The sequence below is a fragment of the Betta splendens genome, chromosome 5 (genome assembly GCF_900634795.4).
Source record: "Betta splendens chromosome 5, fBetSpl5.4, whole genome shotgun sequence".
Classification (NCBI taxonomy): Eukaryota; Metazoa; Chordata; class Actinopteri; order Anabantiformes; family Osphronemidae; genus Betta; species Betta splendens.
In genome coordinates, this window is record NC_040885.2 from 10,870,677 (window position 1) to 10,895,942 (window position 25,266).

Consider the following 25,266-nt stretch of genomic DNA (forward strand, 5'->3'; position numbering starts at 1 on the left):
AGTTTAAATGTTACCTTAAGGTCAAAGTGTTTGAACTGTATCCTCCCACACCCCTTCTTCAATGGAATATCAAAGCGAAGCCGGGAGATTATGCCACACACGTTGAATCCCAGAATACAGACAGGGCCCTGAGACACAGAACAAGGCCAGAAGGAGCCTCAACACCAAGCGCACGGCGGCAAAATCAGGGGGCCGCATCCAAAATCTCGTACAAACATACAAACCCTTTATTACAACATTATCCTCCAAGGTTTAGCCATGTTTCTCAAACACCTTTGTATCGTTGCAGTACAATGGAAGTAAATCTTTTACCTTAATCACAGGATATAAACAATCTCTGAACAAGTGGAAAGCCTAACACAAACATTCAACATCATTCACAGTTTTCTGATACTTAGACGTGATGACGAGAGGAGACCAAGCTCAGAAGCCTTTTGATCAAGTTTAGCTTTGTCGCCCAAATGACAACCTCTGAAAAAATATCTTTAAAAAACCTGTGTCCACATTTGGAAATTATCTGGCGTTTCAATCCCTCACGTCCACATATGGTTTGTTATAATCACCCCCAAACAGATGACTATAAAAGACGACTTTGTCTCATGGTGAAACAAGCAGGAAAGTGTATCAAAGTGGGCACTGTCATGTTTAACAAACCTCTGCCAGCCATCGCTTCTTCTGCAGCCTCCTCACAGTCTTTAAATAGAGTCAGACGCGACATGGAAACACACAGGACTGTTAAACAGTGTCTTTTCCTGCTTCTGAGGTACTGTAAAAGCCCTGACGAGCAGGGCGGTCGAGGGAGCCACATGGATTTTCCTTCTGGGATAAACTCAACTCCACAGGCGAAAAAACACACAACGAAACAGTTACTGCATACATGTCAAAACAAACCAGCCTCCTCGTAGTGAAATCCATAATAAATACCTACACTCACTACTAAAATAAGGAGAATTGGCGCACTGAGTGGGGCACACAACCAAAACATATACAGTTCTACTGAACGTAACACACAGTTTAGTACATGAAACAAATGCAAGTTCTGGATCCAAATATACTGTGAGGTCCATCACATGGCAGAAAGCTGGGTGACTCTGGATGAGTTATGAAGTCAGCCTCCAGCCTCGTCTGAATCACTGAAGCTCTGGCCCGGGCAAAATACGTTTGGAGAAGCACCAAAAGAAATTGAAACAAATTTTGTAAAGTTAACCTGCAATCAAATTTTTTACACTTTCATGAGACTTAGGCCACAACATGTACTAATAAAATCAGTTTGGCTTCAGATTCAGAGTGTCATTGCCGCTGATGAAAGCCCACCCATCAAGTCAAAGGGACAGCAGTGCTTTCACACAGCGGGACCTCTAAATACTTCGAGTACTCCTAATACTAGTCATATTTTATTGCTTTACTCTGAAAATACGTCCTTGCAATAATTTACAAAATGTAAAAAAGGCATTACACTCATCCTGTATCTCAAAACACTGATTTGGCAGTTACAGTATTTGTTGGTGTCCAATAACAAATAATTACTGAATAATGATAATTCAAACTTTTCTTATGCGTCCACAGGTGTTAATTCTTAACTTTGAAGGGAAATATTTGTCTCTGGCTGTCAAGCATTCATTTGCTAATAGAGTTTCAAACATACAGTTATTGTATACACGGAGTGATTCACCATGCAGAGTTGAGTGGCTGTGTGGAAGGCTGCGACAGCCATTTTCTAAAACCTAGCAGTAATTTTGCTGCTCGCAGCGAAATGCATCTTATACAAATGCACTGACCTGCATCGTCATGACTGCTCTCAGAAACTAGCATAAAATCTGAGGAGGAAATGTGCAATGACTTAGAGTCAGACTGGTGACCTGTGCTACCCACCGAGCAGCTTCCTCTGAGATTCGCCTCATGGGAATGACAGAACACAAAGATATTACAAGCTTAACTGTCTGTACATATGTGGTTGTTTTTGGCTTGTTCAGTCTCAATAAACTCCGACGTCTCCTCTGCAATTTGTCCAGGGATGCGGAAATCAATGGGAATGGGCTGTGGCGGTTCGGGGGGCTGCGGCTGGGCCAGGGGGCAGCAGGCCTCCCCCTTAGGACTGGAGGTGCTGTGAGAGTTCTGAGGATCCAAGTTGCAGCCAGTGCCCTGAAGAAACTGAAGGAAATTCTCCTCTATTGATCCGTCACGGCTGGGCAGCCTGTCCTCCACCTCGACCCCAGCCCGACGGAACAGGCAGGGCAGATGCTTGCCCAGCTCCTCCCGGATTTGCCTGTTGAGACAGCCATAGAAGAAGGGGTTGGAGGTGAAGGAGAAGTAGCCGATCCAGGTAACGACCTCCTCGAGAGAGGCCATAGTGGCTGGAGGGCTGGCAACCAGCGCTGTGTACAGGTGGAACGTAAAGTAGGGCAGCCAGCAGCAAAGGAACTGCCCGCCCACTGCAGCCAAGACCGCTGCCGCCTTCCCTCCCCCGAAGGGTCTCTGCGGAGTCGCCCGCCCCGTCCCGGTTCCAGTCCCAGAGCTGGTCACCATGGTGGAGCGGCTGCTGAGCGACTCGGAGCGCTGGCGCCGCGGCGTGTCCATCCAGGTGGGCAGCGGCCCGTGGTGCATGGCGGCCACTCGGGCCACTTTGAACATGTTGCAGTACACGACGAGGATGACCAGCAGCGGACACAGGAAGTACACCAGGGTGAAGAGGGCCATGAAGGCCAGGCGGTTGGAGCCGCCGCCCGTCCAGTGCAGCGAGCAGCGCCTGTGGCCCTGAGCGGCAGGCGGCGGGACGGCGCCCCCCCCTCCTCCCCCCACCCCGCCGCCCTCCAGGAGAGGCGCCCGGGCCCCCTGCAGGAACCAGGCGAGCAGCGGCAGCGCCGACATGGCCAGCGCTTTGACCCATATCCCCACCAGCACCGACGCCACCAGGCCCACCGTCATCTTGACCTCGTAGCGCATGGGGTGTATGATGTAGTAGTAACGCTCCACGTTGATGACGGAGATCGAGAGGATGGCGGCGCTGACCAGGCACACGCTGAGGAAGAGGTAGCTCCGGCACAGGGCCTCCCCGAAGAAGGCTCGGTTGGAGAGCATGCCGAGGGGCATCAGCACCAGGGCGGCCAGCAGGTCCACGACGCACAGGTGAAAGACGAAGGCAAACTTGTGGAGCTGTGGGGCCTTGGCAATGACCACCATGACAGCCACGTTACCCACCACAGCCAGCAGATCCATGAGCAGCATGGCCAGCAGGGCTAGCGCCTGGGACACGGCCCAGTTCTCAGGCAGCGAGGAGGCAGACATGTTGGGCGCGAGCTGCGGGAGCGGGTGGGAGGCGTTCCACGGCGACTCCATTGGAGGGCGGCTTGAGGCGGGCAGGCAGGATCAGTCACAGGCCCATCACCCATCCTTCAAAGCCAGGAAGTGCGGCCAGGAAAGAGTGGCTTAAATAGTCCAAGGTGGTCCGGGAGCCGGTTCTGTTCCTCGGGGGTTTTTAGAGTTTATGGTTCTTGATCATTTAGAAAAACCATCCTAGAAACACACACACAGAGCAAAATACACCGCATGAGTGTGCTTGTATCCGTTAGGGTAATATTTAAGGTGCAAAAAGTCAATTAACTCAATTATGTATGTATTACTCAAAGGCAGGCGCATTTGGTACATTCCAATCAATATCCTGACAGACGTGAAGGCGTTTAATGAATAGACTAACTCTATATCACATAAATGTAGATCAGCCACTTGAGCAGATTATGTAGTTCATAAATCTGCCCATGGACCGTGTCCAAAGTGTACGATCACCTCCAGGAAGGGGCTTAAATCACGTGTGTTTACATTTATCAGATGCTTCATTCTTCCTGAGGGGCCGCAGATCAGCACTTTTCAAGCGAACACCCCGTCACTGCATGTATACAGGCTAATTCCTTCAAACTAAGAACTAGCGCGTCCACACCTACAGCACAGCACGTGCTGCGATCGCTGTTTTGGTGGAATCGGGAGGCCTTGCTCGCAGGGTGGGTTTCGCTCATGAGCCACAATGCTGTCGCTAAGGAAGCCCTGACCGCTGAGTATCAGCGAGTTTAGTGTTTCGAACGGGGGAGCGACAATACTGTAGGTCTGCATACGACGGGGTCCAGCCCTAAACAACACAGACACGGGCGTCTGCTGCTGTCTATACGTGTGACAGACCAGGACTGTGGATGCTGTCTGCCACTGGAACCCATGCTTTTATTCTAGACCCCGTCTGTCCAAATAAGACAAAGATGAGCTCTCACCTCCTTCGTCACCTATGAATGACTGCCCTCAGACTGGGGTGCTCCCAATCCAGTTTAAGCTCCCTGTAAGATTTAGTCATGCCTAATCATTAATACATTACCATCGCTACAAGCGTTACAGTTGAATTAGACCTATTGGTTGCATCCAACTGTGTATAATCAGCAGATTAGAAGAAGGGGACGGTAACAAGCAAGGAAATGTGGTTAGAAGAGCATAATGTGATGGGAAGAAGCAGAGAGAGACCACAGACGTGCAGAGAGCATCATGTACCTGAATCACAGTATCTCCCAATGCAACTGTCTGCTGCCTTGGTCTCTGAGGATGAAAACCTGGTTTTGCTCCTACAGCTGAGCTACACGGTGGACATCAATCACTCTACCTGGTGAATGCTGCTGTGGTGCTTCCTTCCCACTGGAGGAGGCTGGATTCCATCCTGTCCCTTGATGCGCCTGGTGCTTCCTCCTCCTCCCCCCGCCCCCCAACGGGCGACTACATCTGCGGTGGCGGGGATTTTTCTGAAGCAGCACTGGTGTAAACGGCTGCGGAGACGCCAGCTCGCGTTCCTCGCTTTCCTCCTCCACTCACACACGGCGACTGCGGAGATGGAGCGGGAGGCAGCGAGAAAGAGGGAGCAGAGCGGCTGTCCTCACAGGGTCCTAGCGTCCTCACCGTATAACAGCACGCTACCTCTGGAAATAAGCACTCAGCATGATGGAAATAGGAAAACATATGCATCGATGACTGATGATCAGACGCGCCAATACCTGTCAATATATGAATATACTGCATGTGCTGTATGTACAGTATGAACATATAGACTTTATGACTCCCTTCAAAGAGATTTGGAGTTTGAGGATAATGCTAAAAAACATGCGAAGGTGCTAAATGCTAGTCTGCTCCTCATGAAGTACGACAGCACCACTAACATGCTTCTAAGAGTTTAATTGTGCACAATGTCCCACTGAGGCAGATGAGGTAGATCTAATGATGCCTGCCACTGGAAGGACCCCAGTAACCAAGCATCACCACCTTGTAGCAGGCCTGTCCTGATGTGCTACTTCTCTGGGTTTAGGTTTGTGTCTTATGGTTATATGACATCCTTCTCTTTCCCGGGTTCCACATATTTATTTATGTCTCGCTCTAGAAATGACTGGACACAAGTGAGGAGTCTCAGCCAGACTGAACACGTGACCTCCAAGTGACCTCGTAGCATTTACTCACCGAGCCGCTCACTGCTCATATCGAGTGTGCGCGCCCCTTGTTTTCGATCCCATCCTTGTTTATTCGTTTTCCCAGTCAGTAACAATTCAAATAGTAATTTCACGGATTAATGTGCGCGGCTTACGGAGACCGTGAGGCAGCGATCGGGCCGAGCCTCAGCCTTCAGCGTCCCAGCTTCTGGAACTGGGGCTCCTGTTGCCACGGTGATCTTTTTCATATGTACACTTTCTCATTGCTCCGTCTGCAGAGGACAATGAAATCTGGGCTATTGTGGGTACGGCTACTCTACTGAAGGAGCAGGCATCAAGCAGTTAAGTTCAGCGTGAGTTTCATTTGCATGTACAAAGTTTTCCTTGATCACATTTGCATTTCATGAAAGCTCTTTCACCATTTTAAAGCTTGTTTTCATTTGCAAACACCCTCCATGAAGAGACGAATTACTCTAGTTTAATATCAGAATTTTAATGCTCACATAATACTGTATTATGGTTATAAATATTCCACTTAATATATAATGTATATGCTATTTATCATCCTCTAGTGTGAGTTGCTGTTAACATATTTGTAGGCCTGCAGTGATCTACAATCTTTTAAACTTCATACCTGAGCGGTTACAAGCACTCATTTGTCTCCCTGTGTCAATACTCGCATGCACAGCACAACACAGAGGAGCCCGATGCTGTTCGGTGGAGAGATTTAATGGACAGCAATTACTACTGTTGTCATGGTGAGGATGTATCAAGATGCCGGGGAACATTAAGGAGAGATGGCGAACACGCGGGATATTAAACACAATAGTACATATGCATGCGTGGAGCAACAACGCAGGTGTGTGCGGCGTGAAAAGTGTCTGTTTGCATCTGTGTTCAGCCACGTCCACCTGAGTGTGCGAGCCAGCGATTATGTGTGTGTGCATCAGGTTTTGACTCATGACAAAAATAGCAGAGTCTTGCTCGGCCGGCAGCACCAATCACTGCCACCACAAATACAATGGTTTCCATGGCAATCTTGAAAATAGACTCCACATTCGCACTCAGAAATAGCAAAGGACGCTGCACTAACCCCAGAGAGTCCCTACTGCCAATAATAACTGCCCGTAAATATGGACGCACACATATCAGCAGCACTCAGAAATAAAATCATGCCATTACATTTACCAAAACATAATTACTGCAACCTACACAGACAGTGAAGACAAATACTAATGCACTGCCTTAGTGAGGGGAGCATTAACCAGCTGTGTTTAATAATATCAAAGCCAAAGCACGGCAGAACGGACCACAAGTACGGTGTCTGCCTGTGTCTAACACGTGTGAATGAGAATCTCTCAAATCATATTTTCAGCTGTTTCTTTAGTAAAAGATATGTTGGAGTTATGTTAGTGGAGATAAAGGGAATAGTGATGAATGTTGCCTTGGAGACACTTGGGTGGAAGGTTTATATCGCAGCAGACAGTCAGACAAGGGATGAGGATAAACTGTAACAAACGCAGGACAGAACAATACTTGTTTGGTCATTTTGATTTGTATGCATTATCATGCAGATCCATAGTGTGTTGAGCTTTGGGAGTCATGTAACAAAATGTAATAATATTACACTGCACCGGACCAGAGGGATTCATTTTAGTTATAGTTTAAGTCACACTGGCTTTAAAAACAGCTATGAGCTTAGAACTGAATGTTTACACTGCAGGTGGAAGCCCAGACATCCCATCATCGCATTTTTAGGCAGGTGGCTGAGCTTTAAAAGGTTTAAAAGCCTAACAGGTGAACAGAAATCAACATTTATTCCACCAGGTGAAAACTGACAGCTGTCACAACACATTTACAGGTACAGTATGGGCCTGTGTAGGATACCTCCAGACCTGTCACAGCCTCCACACTGACCTTTGACCTCTGCCCCAACATTAAAATCACATGCTGTTAATATTTTTACGTATTATTAATTTTACAGGTGGGCACGGTTGTTAAAATGAGCCCCTCCACTACAATAAATGCTGCTCAGACACCAATTCCCAATAATATTCTTAAAACATATGTAATTTAAAAAATCTGCACAGTTTTTTGGGCATTTTGCACAAAAAAGCAAAAGTTCAAAACACTGAATTTCAGGGTAGCTGCTGTTTGATCCAACAGGTTAACAGGAGTTATTAGTGTTCGGTAAAACAATATATTCATCTGTATTTGTTCCTGGTTCTAGTCTAGAAAATTATCTTTATAACTCTGCAAACCTGTTCACGTGCAGGTCGCCACATGTACCAACAAGGCCAGATGGTGGCACTGTGTCCACTATAATGTAGGAAAGCAGCGTACGGCAGCTTTTTCACCCACGGTGACATTATTACAGTAACATCACAAAGACTTGTCCTTTCACCACCTGACTGGACATACATGCACTTAAACACTACCAACAGGGCTGAGCCAGCAAATGGGAGATATAAGCACATGACATATAGAACGAGCACAGAAACGATGATGTCAAAAAAAACAAACCTGATAATAACAGTACATGAAAAGGCAGCTGCGTGTCTACTACACATGATAAAACACACATTTTGCTGTTTAAATGTGCTGGTTTGATCAACTTGACCTGTCGACCCACGTTATAGCCAGAACCTGAAAGGCTCTCACATCCGTTTCTTTGGCCAGCTGGGAGCAGCTACTGTAGAAGCTCTTATCCAGAGAAGAGGCTGATTTCATTTCGCTGATGGAGCGCCGTTATTACCTTGACCTGCTGAACTTCATTCATAATGCACAGGAGAATAGTAAATCTGCCAGTCCATCCACCAGACCGCGGGCCTGCATCAGTCCTGCCATCTGATACCGACCGTCTGAGCGCGTGAAGCCGCTGACAGGCAGCTGCGGGTCCACGTGACTCACTCTGGCACCGAGAATCACCACCAGGAGACAATGAGCAACCAATAAAAGGCAGCGCGGGGTTAAAAATGCCACAACCTGGAACATCTGGATGCACCCGCACGCTACAGTGCGGCAGAGTTTGGGATGTGACCGGGTCTTCATTTCAAGGGGGATGAATGTGTCCTTTACTGTGAATAGTTTCTAGGAAGAAATCATCAGCAATGTAAAGGTTAACAAGCATTTGCTCACGTTGGTCACAGCTCAACCCAGAACACTAACACTCTAATTACACCTTTCCTTCCTTGGATATTTCAGCATCACCTGTTTTGCGCCTTCGACAGCCTTAGCAAAATGAAGTCTGATCCGCTGTATGACCTCATGGTCAGCTGATAGCTTCTCACTGTGTTCTACTGGAGGGTCACCTGTCATATAACGATGCGGCTCACAGCACAAGCTGAGCTGTGTGTTGGGTTAAACTTCCCATATTGATCCTGCACAGTGTTGCATGCACGTCACGTTCTGCACGCACGCACGCACGCACGCACGCACGCACGCACACACACACACACACACACACACACACACACACACACACACACACACACACAATCAGTGTTTGCCCTGTCCTTCACCAGAGCAATAAGATGAAGGAGACAGAAAGGACTCGTCATTGACTTCATGACACTGAAGTCATCACTGGTCGACGTTATTATCACAGGAAATGAACTAACGGCAAAAGCCAATTTAATACCATACCAGCCACAAACCCGTGTTGGTCAGTTTGTTAGCTGAGTAGTTTTCTCATGTGTCTCTTTACGAGGCAGGGAGGGGACGTGACACACCCCCCGCTCCGTCGGATCGGATGTCGCCGGGTTTCCTCCTCGCAGTCCGGGGATCGCAGACTTGTTTCTCCGTCGGGACGGAGCGACGCTCGCGGCCGATCGCTGCTGTCGTGATAGGGAGGATGAGTCCGTCCGGTACCGCATCGATCCGGACGCTGGGCTGTTGAAGACCTCTCGCCTCGGATCTTCGGAGGAACGCGAAAGGTAGCGCAGTATAGCGGACGGGACACTTAAGCTGCCGGGACAGATGTTTCTGACGGGCGGAGAAAACAAAACAGCTGCGGGGGGTTCGTAATAGTAATAATACTGTTCATGAGACAAATTGCGCCGGATCATTGAATCCTTGGGTCGTTTTCCGCCGAGCAGCAACTTTTAAACAGGGACCAGGCTGCTGCAGTGCAGCTGGAGGATGGTGCAACAGTTAATGTCATTTCAATGTGAACGCGCTCCATCCTCACTGTAAACTGTCTGTCTTCCCATTTCCACCACCCTCCACTGGCGCCCGGGGCCGACGCCTTCCGGCTCTGACAGCCCCTCACCCGGACGCGATGGCGGGGCCGCGCCCCCACGCCGCCGCAGCCTCGCCCCGGGGGAGAGGCCCGGCGGCGGTTCTGACCCTGGCTCTGCTGCTGCCGGCGGTGGGCGTCAGCGCGCAGCTGCCGAGGACGCCCCTCGACTGCCGCAGGGCGTGCGTGTGCGCCAGCAACATCGTCAGCTGCCCCGGCGCCAACCTGGCCAGCGTGCCCCTCGCCCTCCCGCCTCAGACCGCCGTGCTGGACCTCAGCTTCAACTCCCTCGGCCGGCTGCGCGACGACTGGACCACGGTCGACCTGGGCCGGCTGCACACCCTGCTGCTCAGCCACAACGAGCTGGTGTTCCTCTCCTACGAGGCGTTTGGGCACGTGACGGAGCTGCGCTACCTGGACCTTTCCTCCAACGGCCTGCGGCAGTTGGACGAGTTCATATTCGAGCCGCTGGAGCACCTGGAGGTCCTGCTGCTTTACAACAACCGCATAGCTCAGATCGACCACTCCGCCTTCTCGGGCCTCGGCAGCCTGCGGAGGCTCTACCTGAGCCACAACCAGGTCGCGCGCTTCCCGCTGGAGCTGGTGAAGGAGCGGAGCCGCCTGGAGGCCCTGCAGCTGCTGGACGTGTCGTCCAACCGGATCAAAGTCCTGCCCCTGCATGAGCTGCAGGCTCTGCCCGCTTGGCTCAAGAACGGTGTGTACTTCCACAACCTCTCGCTGCCCTGCAGCTGCGAGCTGTACGACGTGGTGGCAGGGTGGAACCTCAAGGAGCTCAGCTCTGTCACCGACTTCAAAAGCAGCCACACCTGTTTATTACCAGGCCCACAGAAGGAAAGAATGCCCATATTGGATCTGGACAAGGCCCATTTGAACTGCACTGAGGTCACAATGACGAACGAAGTGGCCTATCTGCAGCAGTACCTGGTGCTGGACTGTGACACCAGGCAGAAGGACGTGACAAAGTCCTGGGTGCTGCCTGGAAACATCCCAGTGTCTCAGGCAAACAAGTCGGCCGAGATACGTTCCGACGGCGGCCTCCAGATCGGGCCCCTGATGGTGAACGACTCGGGGGTCTACACCTGCTACGCCACAGGGGACAACATGAACGAGACCCTACATGTTACTGTAGTGGTGTTCAACTCCACTGTGAGTGGTGGACTGGAGAACTTGAAAACAGCCTACACCACCCTGGTAGCCTGCATCATCAGCGTGGTCATGGTCTTCATCTACCTCTTCCTCACACCCTGCCGCTGCGCCTTTTGTCCAGGTCAGGGCCTGGAGAAGGACAAAGCCAGCGACACCCCCCACTCGTCGACTGTGAGCATCCCTCAGGCCCACAGGGAGAGCAGGGCGGAGGGCGGAGGCTTCCCCTACAGACAAGTGGCCTTCCTGGACCCCAAGGACCAGCTGGAGCAGAACGGGAGGCTGAACCCCATCCACGAGGAGGATGAGGAGTGCAAAGGGTTCAGCGGCGAAAGGAAGAGGTCAGAGGCGGAGGCTGGCGGCGCCCCCATGGTGGTGTGAAGGTCAGCGGCAGAGCCTGCAGGGTCAGAAGGTCACGGCTCTGCTCTGCCCGAGGGACCGTTGCAGCAGCATGTAGTGTAACATAGAAAAGCTTCGTGTTAATGCCTAGAAATGTAGCTAAACAGCTTCTGGCCTGCAGCAAGTAGCCGCTACTGCAAGGACAAGCATTCTAGTACTCATGGAAGCAAAAAACAGCCGCCATCAGTCCTCAGAAACCAAACACTTTGTCTGCTTGAGTTTAGTTTGCTTGTGAACGCCCTGGAGCTGCACTTTAAACAACGGCTACCCAGCTGCTCCAACAGCAACAAACTTTGCACCACGAGCATTTGTTTTAACAGATGCTCCGACCTTACGAAGAGGCTAGTTTTTATGCACAGCTCACACAATTATCTCAGCTACCGTAGTTGATTTTATTCTGTTATTTGTCTGGTTGGCCTCAACGCGGCATGGTACTGTAAGGATTACACTTATGCAATTTAATCACTTTCATTGTATTTTAATGTAGTAAGTGACCTTTTGTTGGAGTCATTCTAATAGATAATCAGCCTAAATCTCAGTGTCTCAAAGTAATAAGAACATCTGGGTTAAATCCCTTCGGATGCATCTATATATTTGCAGAATGAAGATTCTTCTATATTATAACCTTCTTTGCAGTGTATGGCTAAAACTCAGAATCCAGTCATTTACATCATTATGATACAGTAATGATTTAAGACCAAAATCCAGTGCACGGTACAAGAAACCATGTTCAAATAGTGATGCAGTGCTAATTCTAAGCATTGCCCCTCATCTGCCCTCTGTCACTGCGGCAGCTGCGACTTTTGTGTCATTTACAGACTTTCTGTTAAGTTTTCATCTTTTCAAAGAATGCAAAAGATTCATGGACCCACTTACAACATGAGGCCATGATTCCCTGATTATCTCATTTAAATAAAATGTAGAGGGCTGAAGAGTTAAAACATGTAAATAAAAATACTATAATGCTAGTTTGTGCAAAAAAAGTGCAAGTTCAAAGTCGGACTCAAATGAACAGAATATCCTGCCAAACTGGACGGTTCTAGCAGGCAGGAAGTGTGACCCAGGGGACAGAAGTGAGAGCATGTACTATCCACTGGATGCTTCTGGGCATTAGTGCTCAGCCCAGAGCAAATTAACGAACGCCAGCGAGCTAGGAATCCCATAAACACCATCAGGAATAGCAGCGCATGGAGCACGCAGGCCGTCTGACGCCAACGAAAGGCTTCACACAGAGACGAGACAAGCCTTTATTCAGGAGGAACAGACGTTTTCACGTTGCAAAATTATTTTATTGGGAGCTGAGTCCTGAAAATAGTCAAATAGATGTGAGCTTGGTCTTTTGTTACGATAATGTAGGCATATATGATGACATCATCAAATTATGCTTTCAGAGTGGCACCTATTACATTTATAGGGCAATGTTGTACTGTATAACCAAAGATGTGTTCAGTGCTTCCAGTCAGTAGTTAGATACACACACACACACACACTGTGCAGAGGTGTGTATTTAAGTCAGACCACGTTTGCTGTAATACATGCAGGTACTCCATGTGTAAGGAGTATTTGGTTTCTGTTGTACTGTACCTTGTGTATGAATGTACTGCTTCTGTGCTGCATAAACACAAATAAGGCAATAAAGAGTGAAAGAGTGCGCTGTGTCCTGCCAGAGGAATGAGGTTAAATTAGGAAATAGAGTTAGAGAAAGGAAACGTGTGACAGCTCCTTTGGGAAACCTTTAATAGAAGGCTCACAGGTGAGAGGCGCTTAGAGCGGGCTCAGAAACATACAGCACAAGGTTCAACGTGCAGCGGCGCCGGATGCGCCGCCTTCGGTAACGTACTAATGACACAGGCTTGCTCACTTAAGGATGAAATGGGAGACCACGGCGATCGCTGGAGTGGAAACTGCTCAGCCACCGGATCGTGTTTATTGCACTTTCATTCTTCTTGGCAACATTTGCGGTGGCTGGCGTTCGTCCCTTATTTGGATCATTGACCATAGGCTCTACTGAGCGCTGAGGCCTCAACCCCCCCGTTTGTTAGAACGAACAGCAGATTCTGACCATCTCACATTTTACTTGGACTTTAAAACAAGATTTATATTATAACATAATCGTCGGAAGGATGCATCCTTCCCAGTGCACAATGTTGAAAAGGGCTGTATGTGTGGATGCGTCAGCCCACATGCTGAATGCTGCAGTGTGATGCCTGACCCGCTGCCCTGTGACACCTCCTGCATTAGTGATTGAGGAGGTCTTCAGGGACGACCGCGCTGTCTCATGTTGCTTTATTTACCTGTACCAGCCAGGGACGCGTAACTAGAGCTCTATGCACATGCTGTAATGAATGCAGAGTTTTAGAGTGATTCATTCTAGTAGGTTAAATGCCAATATGGCGCTTACAGGAGGCACGAGAGGGTTAATGATAGCTGAGCTGTCTGACGCATGTGTTTAAATAGAAAACAGCTGAATGAAGCCCCCCCCTCTCCCTTTGTGTATCAAATCCAAGAGTATAATTAGAACAAGTGCAACAGCCTAAAGAAAATCTCAGATCACTGAACATCACAGATGGCATGAGCGTAAGCCAGCGCCTGGTGGCAGTGAATGACTGGCATGTGACTGTGTGTTTTAAAGGCTGAATTCTAAGTAAGATGACTCATCCTCTCCTCAGGCCCCTCCCAGGAGAACCACATGAATGATGCGATGATTGAGCTGCACTTCAGTGAGTCTCCTGCCATCTAGTGGCCCAGACTGGAGGTAAACGTTTGGACATAAAAGTCCCCTAAAAGTCAGATAGGTGATGTTTTCTCATGTGTATAAGTGTGAATGCATAAATGGTGCAAGTGGTGGTTATGAAATTAAAAAAAAAATGACTTCCTCAAAGGAGCCTTTACACTGTCCCAGGATTAAGCCGCGTCCTCCCGTCACACGGCCTGAGCGAAGCCCACCATGTTGTTGCCAACGTCGAACGCGGTGTAGAACTGCCGCATGAAGACCTCCCCCAGGATCCAGGAGGTGCTGGGTGCAAATCCGGTCTTACACTCAGACGCAGACTAAGGAGGGAACGGATGAATGGAAATGAGCGGTCCAGCTGCTGCACGCATTAAATAGGCCAGTAGGCACCACGCATACTCTGTGCTTTAGGAACCAACCTGTATGATATAAGCCGAGGGAGGGAGGGAGAAGCTGTAGCCGTTTATGTTGAAGACAACGTCGGGCAGGAGGCGTGTGTTGCTGCAGGTCACGGCGGCCTGTGTGCACAGATGCAGCGCGTCAGCGGGGAAACCAGGCAGTCGCCGACGAGAGAACCCGCCGGGACACTCACGTCGCCGTTCTGGTCCGGGAAGGCTCCCAACCAGCCGTTTATGTTGGCCACGTCGCCGCTCGGGCCGATGATGAGAGAGGTCCCAGAGTCCACGATGGCTGCACAGCCCCCCGAGCACGCGACCGTGTTCCCGTTTATGCTGACGCTGCAAAGCAGGGGTGGTCGGTGTAGAGCGGCAGATCTCCAAATTATGACATTATGTAGAGGGAGGCCAAACTACCTCTGCACTTCAATGTTCCAGTAGTTTGTCGCCTGATACAGTGGGATCCAGCTGATGCTCCCAGTGTAATACGAAGGGTCCGTTCCTCCCAGCAGCAACATGCTGCCCTCTACGGAACTAAGGGCACAGACACGAACGCGAGCAGTAAATCTCTGCACACGTGAGACAATAAAACGCTGGTTGGAAACTGCAATGCTTCTGTTTATAGCTCCGGGAAGGTCTCACCTGCTTAAATACATGGAGAACATGTACTGAGGGATTTTACCCTGATTCCACATGTTGTCAAATATAGTTGTACCTCCTTCAAAGGACATGCTGGGGAAGGCCAGGCCAAGAATCCCGTCCCAGGGGACCGATCCGAGGAACAGGGCCTCGGTGCTGGTGAGGCCGAACAGCTGGTTCGCCACATAGAGGTCACTTATCTGTCGGGAAAAATACATGAAGTAAGAGGTGTGGTCTCTGGAGCAGAGGCTGGTCAGGCTTTGCTTCTCACCTGTATGTTGTCATAACCCGTGGTCCCTGCTGCGAAGCCGCTGGTGTACGATATGTAGAAAGGCTTTGAAGCCGCCTGAAAGGTGGACGATGCCGAGCTGTTGAACTTCACGTGACTGTCTGAAAACAGAGGAGGCAGAGAGGCCTCGTCACTTAAAGCAGCAAACGGGAACACAGTGAATGATCAGCGGCCATTTGTTACAGATTTACAGCCGTATCGATGATTGTGGCCATTATTCCTTGACCTACCACAGGCGGCGCTGCTGCAGTTCACAGAGGGAACCCACAGGTCAGAGGAACCGGTGTCAAACAGAACCTTAAACATCTGCGGGGGCGTCCCGATGCTAATTTCTCCATAGTATGTAGTCTGCTCCCAGAATAAGGCTAGTCAGTCAGACAGCATGTGTGACAACAGCTACAGTGGTTACGAGCTACTTACATCGGGGTCAAAGGTCATAGGCACAACACCCTGCTCAGTCCTGGGGAGGAACTTTGTAGCAGGGTCGTATGGAAACAACCTCCGCACATCTTCAAACAGGCCCCTCTCCTCCAGCACCTGCCTAGCGGACTTTCCTCTCATCAGGGGGATCCTGTGCAGACAAACTAGGCCCATTAGTGGCTCATAGTCCCTGCAGCACATCAAGTATCGCCACTCAGCAGAACCTCAGCAAATGTCCACTACACACAAACGTCTCATAACTTTAGGGTGGTTTCGAGAAGGAAATAAGCTAGTTTGAGTGATTCACCAGTTAATCAGGTTTTGAAACACACAAAAAAATTTAACAGGTGTAGATGCATTAACAGGAAAAAAACAACTTATATTATTAAGAGATGTTTTGTCCTAAAATATAGTCTTCAGAGGTAAAAATGTATTTACTAGTGGAATAACGCTTAAAACTGTTAACAACAATAACAATAATATCTAAGAATTTTTAAGTTTTTTTTAATTATTTTACTATATACGGTCTCCTTATGGCTTTATCCATGTGTAAATAACAGGTTTAAGGTTTATCTCACCTGAGAAGAGCCTGACAGCCAGCCAGAACGGTCAGCAACGTGAGCGCGGACTTCATTATTTCCATAGTGAACCTCACCCAAGCACGAGACGTGCATTTTTATACGGAGATCAGACTCTGCTCCGCCTGTTCGCTGTAACACTTATTACAGCTGAGCTGATAAGAGACCACTTAACAAATACATACAAAAGGCCCTTATTATTAAGGGCCTCTAATCTCACGTCATTCTATTTCTGTGTTATGAATACGTCGTATGTTTGCTCTTTACTTAAAAGTCAACTTGGGCCTGAATGCCACCCATTTTAAATAACATGAACAGTGATGTGTCAATAGTTTGCTGAATATGAATTGTGAAATGAAACGCGATTTGACAGGTGCTATTCAGCTTCATTATTCAGCCAATTGAAATCAATAACAAGAAGAACGTCACGTTCAAAAGTGCACGCGATTTACACAAACCAGTCATTGACACAGTTGTGTAACTGTGCTGTAAATAACATTGAAATATTAATGTCTGTCACGTTAAGTCACGCTTTATGTCAATATCTATGAAAACAAACTTTACTTAGTTAATTCAAATATATAATGAGGTTGTTTGATGTCACTTTGCGAGAAAACTGATGAGTCAGTGGAAAAGAACACAGCTGGTGAGAGTGCGTGGTTTTACATGTGCAAAAACAAAACGCTTTCTGTATGTTGGGTGTAAAGTTTCTTTAATGTTTGACTTATCTGCATGCGAGGGTGGAACGTGCTGCTATCATTCGATGTGATTACTGGCGCCAATCTATATTTACATTTCAGTTCATAGAGTCTAACAGTAAAATGGTGAACGCCCGGTGCCGGTCAACCTTTCCCTGTCGGCATTTCTGGCCAGTTTCTGTTGACTTTTCTGGTCAACTGTAATGTTTCAGCTGCTCATTTTGTTGGACAGAATTTTGTTTTGAATTATATTTAAGCCAGTTTGTAAGCAATAGATAAGAAAACCAATCTTAAACTTGAATCACAAATCACACTTTAATTTTTGTTATAAACAACTCTGCCCCCTAGAGGACAAACTCATTTCCTCAAAACAAGAACAACACAGTTTTTCACCAGAAGCACCATTTATTTATTCAAACTGTAATGTACAATATGATTATGTGGCATTGTCTGCATAACTTAGAACTAATTTAAATTGTACTCACCAAGATCAATGTTTCTTCTTTGCCTGTGTGAGATAATTTTTCAATCTGCAAAACAACTACTGACCTCATGTGAATGTTGTCTTATTCTGACAGGACGACTTGAAAGACTCAACATTTTAATTTTGACTAGATTAAAAAATAGGAGACGTTTACACCAGAAAGCTACAAAGTAAAAACGTTGTAAGAGCAGAATGCTACATTTAGCATCATTATATTGTCCTGTGTGTACTGGCACATACCTGTATATGGACTTCAAAGGCAGGAACCGGATTTTCTGAAATCTCAAACAGCATCAGGAGATTATTGCAAAGTAAATTCAGCATATGTACAATGTTGGTATTGGTGCTTCAAACAAACCCTCTATATCAGACTAGTACTACTAGTAGTATCAGACTAAACCTTTAAATGTGCAACAGCTGTGATGAAATGTTGGGGCAGCACTACTGCTTTCTACATTTGTTTAGTTCCCAATGTTCGCACGATGTGCGACTAAAAATATCAACACAGACACCAAACCACAAAGACAAAACCGTGAATTTAAAGAAATCCAATAATTCCTGATATTTAGCCGTCGGTCACTGGTTCATTTTTAATTTACATGGTTTGTGTGTTCTGATGTTTTCCATGTTTGACACATGACATTTTCCATGCTACAACTGTTGCCTCAAAGAAAATGTGTATTATATGTAGGTAAAAGCCCATATTTTATAATAATAAATGTCTGAAATAAATTTTCTTCTAATCTTCGCTATTATGTCTGATTTTGTAACTTTAAGTGCATTTTGTAAACACTGACTCAAAACTTCAGACCTTAACACAGAGGTGATGAGCTCAAATCTAAATTTTACCCAGATTTTTACACCTGTTTAATGCTGCTGAATGTACTCACCCTCCTACCAGCTTCTTTATACTGTATGTGCTTTGTAATACATACCTACAGTATGTCAGGCCTCCTCAATACGTTACCTGTGGAGTGGGAGCCGGTGCAGCGAGGTCGAGGTCGAGGCTCCGGCCTGTGGTCTCAGCTGCAGGAGCTTCTCTCAGGGAAACCTGGCGCCGCAGTGGAGCCACTCAGGTCCGTTGTGTTTGAAGATGAATCGGCGATGAAGAGGAGCAGCGACAGCAGGACTCTTCTCTTTGCCTCCGTCTGTCGCGTGGCACCAGTATGTAAATCAGATCAACACACGAGCTAAAGCCTGGGATTCCCTGTTCAGGATTATGTCAATTTTCCTGTTGAGCTCCTTTTCCGTTTCAAGGCAGATGTTGTCTCGCCCTCGTCTCCAACACAGGATGAGACACCTACTGTAGCAGAGCTCCTCCTTAAATCTCCAATGAGGCAATAAGCCACTACACACACGAGCACCGCTCCTCTCTCGAGCTGGCGCTGATGCTCCGGAAGCTGGGTGACAACGACGACCTCCAACCGCTGCTGCTCCCACTGAGGCGTCTGCCAGAGACCCCACCTCTGGAGGTATTTGCAGAACCAGACACGCGAGCGCTCTGATGCGTCTCAGTCACACGGGCCAGCGGCCACATAGCCGACCAGGAACAGTGGTGCCTCTAGATTTGCCCTTTGCAAACACTCTGGGGAAAAGGGATTTTAGTTTGGCCAAATTTCAATTTGAAAGGTCACATGAAAAGCTCCTCACAAAGTGGCCACTCAACACGGGATGAGCACGTAAACACAGAAGCTGTCTTCACCCGCTTCTCACATATCCTCTCCTTTCTGCTGTGAAGGCTCCCTCTGCCAAAGTGATCAGGCCTTCAGAGGTCGAGAGACAATTCCAAGAACAGAGCGGTTCACAAACTGCGTCTTCCGAGGCACGTGTGTTTCCCACGAAAGAGTAAATTTATTGAGACAGAAACTATCAAGTGCATGCTGCACTTTGTGGCCTTTTCTGACAGTTAGGTCTACTTCTCAGCCCACGAGCACTGATGATCTCCATTTTTCTCTCCCGTTATCCTGAGTTTACAGTACAAGACATTTCTTTTCCCATTTGAAACACAGTACTCAAAGTAGCAAAGCATGAAAACCAATCATTCAACAGTCCGTTCAGAGGAAGGTTGTGCAGCAGCTCGGCCTCTCGTCCTGTGATGCGTTCAATGTTTCTATCCTCCGATAGTGCAGCGGTGGTTTATCCTCATCAGTCCTGATCAGTATTTAGGAGACCTCAATGGCAGACAGACAGATCTATAGTTACATTATCTTTTTTTTTTTTTTTTTTTTACCAGCACGTGCTTAGTTGGGGCAGCATATCTGCCAAATTCATTATGACACGTAGAAACGAAAGTTACACAACCAATACTTCTGAATGTGATGTAACAAGAGAGGACAGTAAAAGAGAAACACTCACAAAAGCAACGCTACATAAGCCAATCCAGGGAGTGTAGCTTAGAAAAAAGATTAAATCTTCATTCAAATTCAACCTTATAGCAACATTGATTTTTGGATATTTTCTGTAATTTACCTGCTGGATGACAGAAAACCATATTGCTACTATTGTTTTTATAATTGATAGTTCAAATGAAATTCAACAAAAAAAGTTATACGATTTTTTTTTTCCTTTCATTCAATACAATTATTAACTTTTGGACCGTTGGTAGGTTCAAACATAACATCACCTTTAACACCTGCTAAAGGGAATTATGACTGAAGTAAAATCAATAATAAAAATAGTCCAAACCTGAAACTGTGGGGCCTTAAAAAACAACAGCATGCTATGACAAACTACCAGCATCTACACACGGTTACATGTAGAAAACTGTTACAAACCGCTCAGATGTGTCTCAAAGTTACAGCGGCATTACTACAGGTCTTAATATTCATTGGCTGATTAAAGTATTAAACCTTGAGAGGCCAGACACAGTAGCAGGAGGACTAAGACTGCTGAATTTGACGGTAGACGTAACTGTCCACCATTTTCAGGAGGACTGACAGACCCAGAAAAATAGAAAAGCTGTCAATTTGGAACGAGGAAGTAAATCAAAGCGCAATTTTTACTTGTTGAGCAGAAATTAATACATATACAAAGTGGGAAAATGCCCATTAAGAGCAATGAAGAGCAAATAGATATATTGTCTTAATCAATCGGCTGATTTCTATGTACATTAGTTTGATTTCATTACCGCAACGTCCAGATGTGGGAGCATGGCCAAAGGGCTACAAACACAATGACACTGGCTGACAACACAAAAACAAAGGCTAAATACTCTGCTTTGGGTCTTCAATACTTTGCCTTATAGTCAGGTAATGCATCTAAGTGTATAAAAAGAACTGCTTGTTTTGAAATGAGATAAGGCAACATATAGTTTAGGTTTACAGAGGTTTAGTTTGCTCTTTAAGTAGAGGACCTTCAAGTAATGTACATTTCCCAAAACTAAACACAAATCACCACGTCCCCTGTAAAATTAATCAAATCCATGAATTTATCAAAATGTACTGAATTCAAGGTGACTTTCATTTCTATGAAGGCTGGAACACAGGCTACCGTGTAGGTTAGCGCTACTTCCTTCTGATTTTACGACTCACACTTCAACGGGTGTGAGATGACACCTTTGGAACTTGCACTTCTTTTCACGACGCTCCTCTGATTATGACCATCACCATGTAATCGTCCTCTGATTTGGCAAAGGCTTTGGCAGAGGCATCCAAGAACCGCTGCGAGAACTCGCAGGGCGGGAAAACGTGAAGCACTCCTCCGTTGTCCTTGTCCCGGCCGCCCCCCACGGGGAGGCTGACGATGCCGGCCGCCTCCTTCTGCTTCAAGTAGGACACCAGGTTCTTCAGGGGCCGCTCGGAGCTGCCGGCGTCCCCGCCGTCCTCGGGTTTCACCGGCATGGCCAGCAGGATGGAGTACCCGCCCGCGCCGGCGGCCTTGATGCGGCGGGACACCTCGTCCAGCTTGGGCTGGTCGAGGCGCAGGCGCTGGCTGATCTTCAGCTGCGACACCTGACCCCCCGTGCGTCCGTCGGCCAGAAGCCGGGAGGCCATGTCCACGCCGCCCTCCAGCAGGTGGAGTGACGTGGGGAAGCTGCTGTTCTTGAGGAGGAGCACGCCCTGCCAGACCCGACTCAGCGTCCGCCCGTCCGGGTTTGAGGAGGAGGAGGAGGAATGTTCCGGGCGATCCTCCTTCCTCGCCGGGCTCCTCGAGGAGTCGCTGGCTTTCCGCTTGCACTCCGAGGAGGAGCCCGGCTTGGTCGGGCTGAACGTCTTCCTCTTCTTCTCCTGGCTGTTTGGTCGCTCTTTGACGGGGGACGGTCTGCCAGAGGGGTCACTGTAGCGCCCGCCGTCCCGGCTGCTGCCGCCGGGGCTGCGTTCCAGCGAGCTGCCGCGCCGGCGCACGCCATAGTCGTTGCCGTCGGGCGAGCGATCCAGCCGCCAGCCATCGTCCAAAGGCCGCCTTTTGCGGCCCAAGTCCCTGCTTTGCAACTCCTGCTCGTGTTCTATCGACCAGGCGTCGCGTCCACGCCTCTCCAGGTGCTCTATGGGGTCAAAGCCGGCCCCCCGCATCCTGTCATGGACCCCCAGTCCGTTCCATTCGGGCCCCGAGTAGAGATCCCGCTCTCGGAAGCGAGAAGGGATTAGGGGAGATCGCTCCCTTACTCTCAGAGGGTCCGCGATCCGGTGTGAAAAGGATTCTGGGACTAAGTCGTAGCGTGGCAGGGGGAGAGGAAGCTGCATGAACTGCTGCTGCTGCTGTTGCTGCTGCTGGTACCGGTGCTCTGTGTCCGCAAAGTCCACGCGGAGTCTCCGGTCAGGACCACCGAGCGGGAAGCCTCTCATGTTGGCGCACGCAGCCTGAGCGGCGTCCAGGCTTTCATACTGGATGTAAGCCCACACCTCCCCCTTCCTGTAGTCTATAGTCCTGATGGTGCCGAAGCGGTCGAACTCTTTAGCCAGCGCGGCGAGCGGAACCCAAGGTCCGAGGCCTCCCACCCACAGCCTGGTGGTGGGAGTGGGTTTACCGTAGCCGATTTTAATAGGGTTGTGACCCACCACTTTTCCCGACATGGCCGTTTTAGCGCGATGAGCCATGTCAAGGTTCTCGAACTTGATAAATCCGTACGTGCTGCTCTGGCCCCTCACCGCCCGCTTTATGTCCACCTCGGTTATGACCCCGAAGCGGTCGAACGCCCTCCTCAGGTCGCTCTCCGTCACGGTGACGTCCAGGTTGCCCAGAAACAAAGTCCTGTTCGCCCGCTGGTCGTCCTCGGGGCTCGCGGGCTCCTCGTCGCGGAAAACGGAGCACTCGGGGATGAACGGCTGTCTGTTCCTGGCGTCGTACACGGGGAAGTCTCGCTCCCTCTCCAGGTCTCTGAGGTGAGGGGGGAGGGGGGGAGGGGGGAGACGGCCCAGGGCCAGCTGTTGCAACCGGAAGTCTCTGTAGCCCAGGCCAGTGGGGGACAGAGCCCTCTGGGCGTGGTGCCTGTGTCCTGAGGGGTAAGCGTCTTTGGAGACGGGGGAGCGGCTCCTGCGCCGGTTCGCGTACACCGTCTCTATTTTCAGAGGCCGGTCGTACAGCACCAGTTTTCCGCGCGCGTGTTTGGCCGCGCGGGCGTCGTCGGGCCTCCTGAAGTTCACGAACGCCACGCGCTCGTCGTTCTCCCGACTGATCTTGACGCTCACGTCCCCGAAGCGCTTGAACTCGTGGAAGAGTCCGTCCTCGACCTCCTCGTCGTTGAGCTGGGAGCCGAGGCCGCTGATCTTCAGAGTCTTGTACTCGCTCTCGGGGTTCGACGGAGGCCGCGAGTCGCCGCGTGAACCGGACCTGGACGTTTCCGCGCAGCTGTCAGCGCCACCGTGCGGCTTGCTCCCCGGGGCGACTCCGTAGTCGTATCCGCTGCTATTCCGACTGTATGAATTGTGTCCGTCCGCGTCCCTCATGTCTCTCTTCTCACCGTGTAAAGCTCTCCTCGACGACGCGCCGCTTTGAGTGGAGCCGTTGCTGCCGAGCGTCGGCAGGGCTCCGGTCTTCTTGCTGCTGGGGTGGATCTCTCCTCGGTCTCTGCCGTCATCTGGCGCCCGGGAACGTTTCTTTACTGGCGATCGCTCTTTTCCTTTCATCTCTATAGGCGGCTGTCACGGAATAACCGGCTTGAATGTCTTCTCAGACGCTGATGTGGATCTAAACTCTCTGAACTTCTCCGCGGTTTCCCCTGCACTCTCAAGCGAGCGTCGTCAGCGCCATGTTGGATTACTTGCGCCACTGTACGGGAAGTCCCACCTCCTCGCATGGAGAGGGCGCTGATTGGCTTTGTGAGTTGTCAATAAGTTGACTGGCCTATGACAAACAACGGTGCGGCCGCTGCGCGTCGTCTGCGCACCAACGCGCAGAAATGGGAGTAAAATGATAGAAAGGTGGCGATCGTGACATCGAGCAGCAGGAAAAGCAGAGAACGCGGAAGTTTACTGGCCTTCTCGTATCGAAAAAAGGATATTCATTTGAGTTAAACGTGGATGATTCAGCGTGTTTGTAATAAATCGCAATATTTGTCTTGTCAAGTATCTCGTCTGCACGCTGCCCTTGTAGCAAGGACACTGATAAAGCTGTGGGTAAAAGAAGAGGTCAGCTGATAGGTCAGCCAAGGCCCAGCAGTGACTCTGGCCTGGTACTAAAACCAAGTAAACATGCAGTGCTAAACTGTTTATTATATAAAAAAAATATTATTTTTTGTTTATGTGCCACCTGTAAACAAATAGGCACTTTCAAATGTATTGTTTGCATGTGACTTCTTTAAATAAATTGATTCCTACATGTTTGATATAGCTTAGCTTTAGTGCAAATACTGACTGTGACTTACACTCATCACTGTGGATTGTACTATTTTCTACCACAAGGGAGCAGTGAGGCTCCACCAACAACCACTGCTGCAGCAGCTCATTTTGAGGAGGCTAAAGTCTCCTGCTGCTGTCAAGGTATATGTGTTCACTAATTAATTTGAGCCTCTGTGTCTTTCCATAGGACTTCTCATGATGTGTTAAAATTCTATATAAAATAAGTTTAATTCAGAACTATAACACACATAACATGTACATATAGTAATTGAATTTTTGCCTTCTGAACCTTTGCATATTTTCACTCTTTGTCCTTGTTGTGTCAACAATACTTAGCGTGCTGTGGCGCAGGAGTATTTTAAAAGGATTATGTTGTCCAAAAAATGGGGACAGGAGCTTTGCCCTTAACCCCGTGAGCTGGACTGGCCCCTCTTTGAGAGACCATCTGGTGAAGTTCCTCTATAGATGGTCACATGTCCCTGTGCAAGCCAATCTGCCGCCCAGCATTAAAATTCTGGGTCTGTAAAGACAGTGTGAGGAAGGAATATCTCTGTGCATTCATTAAATCATCAGTAACCTTCAAGTTAAAAAAAAACAAACAAATGAATACACATCTGCATTATTTCAGACGTACTAAGGCTGACTCACTGCATGTGAGTCAACATACTGCATAGATATCACATTAACAGAGTGGCCTGTTCACTTTTTTTGTGAATAAACTGTCAAAGGGGAAATCTGCAAAGGATTAGTAGGGAAAACAGCTTTTAATGAGTTTCTATTTTTGTGTGTGGCATGAAGGTGAAGCGCGCGGCCTGACCCACTGCACCCTGGCTTTCATGTGAGACAGATGCTCCGCAACAGATGATGCGCGATTCTGTCATCAACCAACCACAAAACAACCAAATCCTTCACCTGCTCGTAACCTGGACCTGCAACGTGCAGTCATGACGAATTTCCCATCATGAAAGTGGACACAAAAGCCTGCTATGCCATCACTTAAATCACAGCC

General features: G+C 48.6%; 4 protein-coding genes across 7 annotated transcripts; 1 reads left to right on the forward strand and 3 right to left on the reverse strand.

The window, feature by feature from the left end:
* Positions 1-204: 204 nt before the first annotated feature.
* LOC114855219 (G-protein coupled receptor 61-like) lies at positions 205-5,009 on the reverse strand. Of its 2 annotated transcripts, none has more exons than XM_029150186.3 (2): positions 4,637-5,009; positions 205-3,513 (listed from the first exon to the last, which is right to left on the reverse strand). In XM_029150186.3, the coding sequence occupies exon 2, from the start codon at positions 3,334-3,336 to the stop codon at positions 1,933-1,935; it is 1,404 nt and encodes a 467-aa protein (XP_029006019.1). In that variant the 5' UTR covers positions 3,337-3,513; positions 4,637-5,009; the 3' UTR covers positions 205-1,932. The 2 variants fall into 2 exon arrangements, with proteins under 2 accessions (XP_029006019.1, XP_055365186.1); XM_055509211.1 differs by having other exon boundaries at positions 4,528-5,009.
* Positions 5,010-9,009: 4,000 nt separating this feature from the next.
* LOC114855371 (amphoterin-induced protein 1-like) lies at positions 9,010-14,043 on the forward strand. Of its 2 annotated transcripts, XM_055508857.1 has the most exons (3): positions 9,010-9,382; positions 9,710-11,231; positions 13,917-14,043. In XM_055508857.1, the coding sequence occupies exon 2, from the start codon at positions 9,727-9,729 to the stop codon at positions 11,227-11,229; it is 1,503 nt and encodes a 500-aa protein (XP_055364832.1). In that variant the 5' UTR covers positions 9,010-9,382; positions 9,710-9,726; the 3' UTR covers positions 11,230-11,231; positions 13,917-14,043. The 2 variants fall into 2 exon arrangements, with proteins under 2 accessions (XP_055364832.1, XP_029006344.1); XM_029150511.3 differs by lacking the exon at positions 13,917-14,043 and having other exon boundaries at positions 9,012-9,382; positions 9,710-12,898.
* LOC114855373 (pepsin A-like) lies at positions 12,968-20,100 on the reverse strand. Of its 2 annotated transcripts, XM_029150513.1 has the most exons (10): positions 17,722-20,100; positions 16,300-17,505; positions 15,722-15,872; positions 15,532-15,649; positions 15,284-15,402; positions 15,016-15,212; positions 14,791-14,907; positions 14,571-14,715; positions 14,398-14,496; positions 12,968-14,298 (listed from the first exon to the last, which is right to left on the reverse strand). In XM_029150513.1, the coding sequence occupies exons 2-10, from the start codon at positions 16,362-16,364 to the stop codon at positions 14,170-14,172; spliced, it is 1,140 nt and encodes a 379-aa protein (XP_029006346.1). In that variant the 5' UTR covers positions 16,365-17,505; positions 17,722-20,100; the 3' UTR covers positions 12,968-14,169. The 2 variants fall into 2 exon arrangements, with proteins under 2 accessions (XP_029006346.1, XP_029006345.1); XM_029150512.1 differs by having other exon boundaries at positions 16,300-20,100.
* A 361-nt stretch (positions 20,101-20,461) lies between these two features.
* Positions 20,462-23,791, reverse strand: LOC114855374 (RNA-binding protein 15-like). The gene has a single exon (XM_041070708.2). It carries the CDS (start codon positions 23,544-23,546, stop codon positions 21,057-21,059), a length of 2,490 nt encoding a protein of 829 aa, XP_040926642.1. The 5' UTR covers positions 23,547-23,791; the 3' UTR covers positions 20,462-21,056.
* Between the last annotated feature and the right edge of the window lie 1,475 nt (positions 23,792-25,266).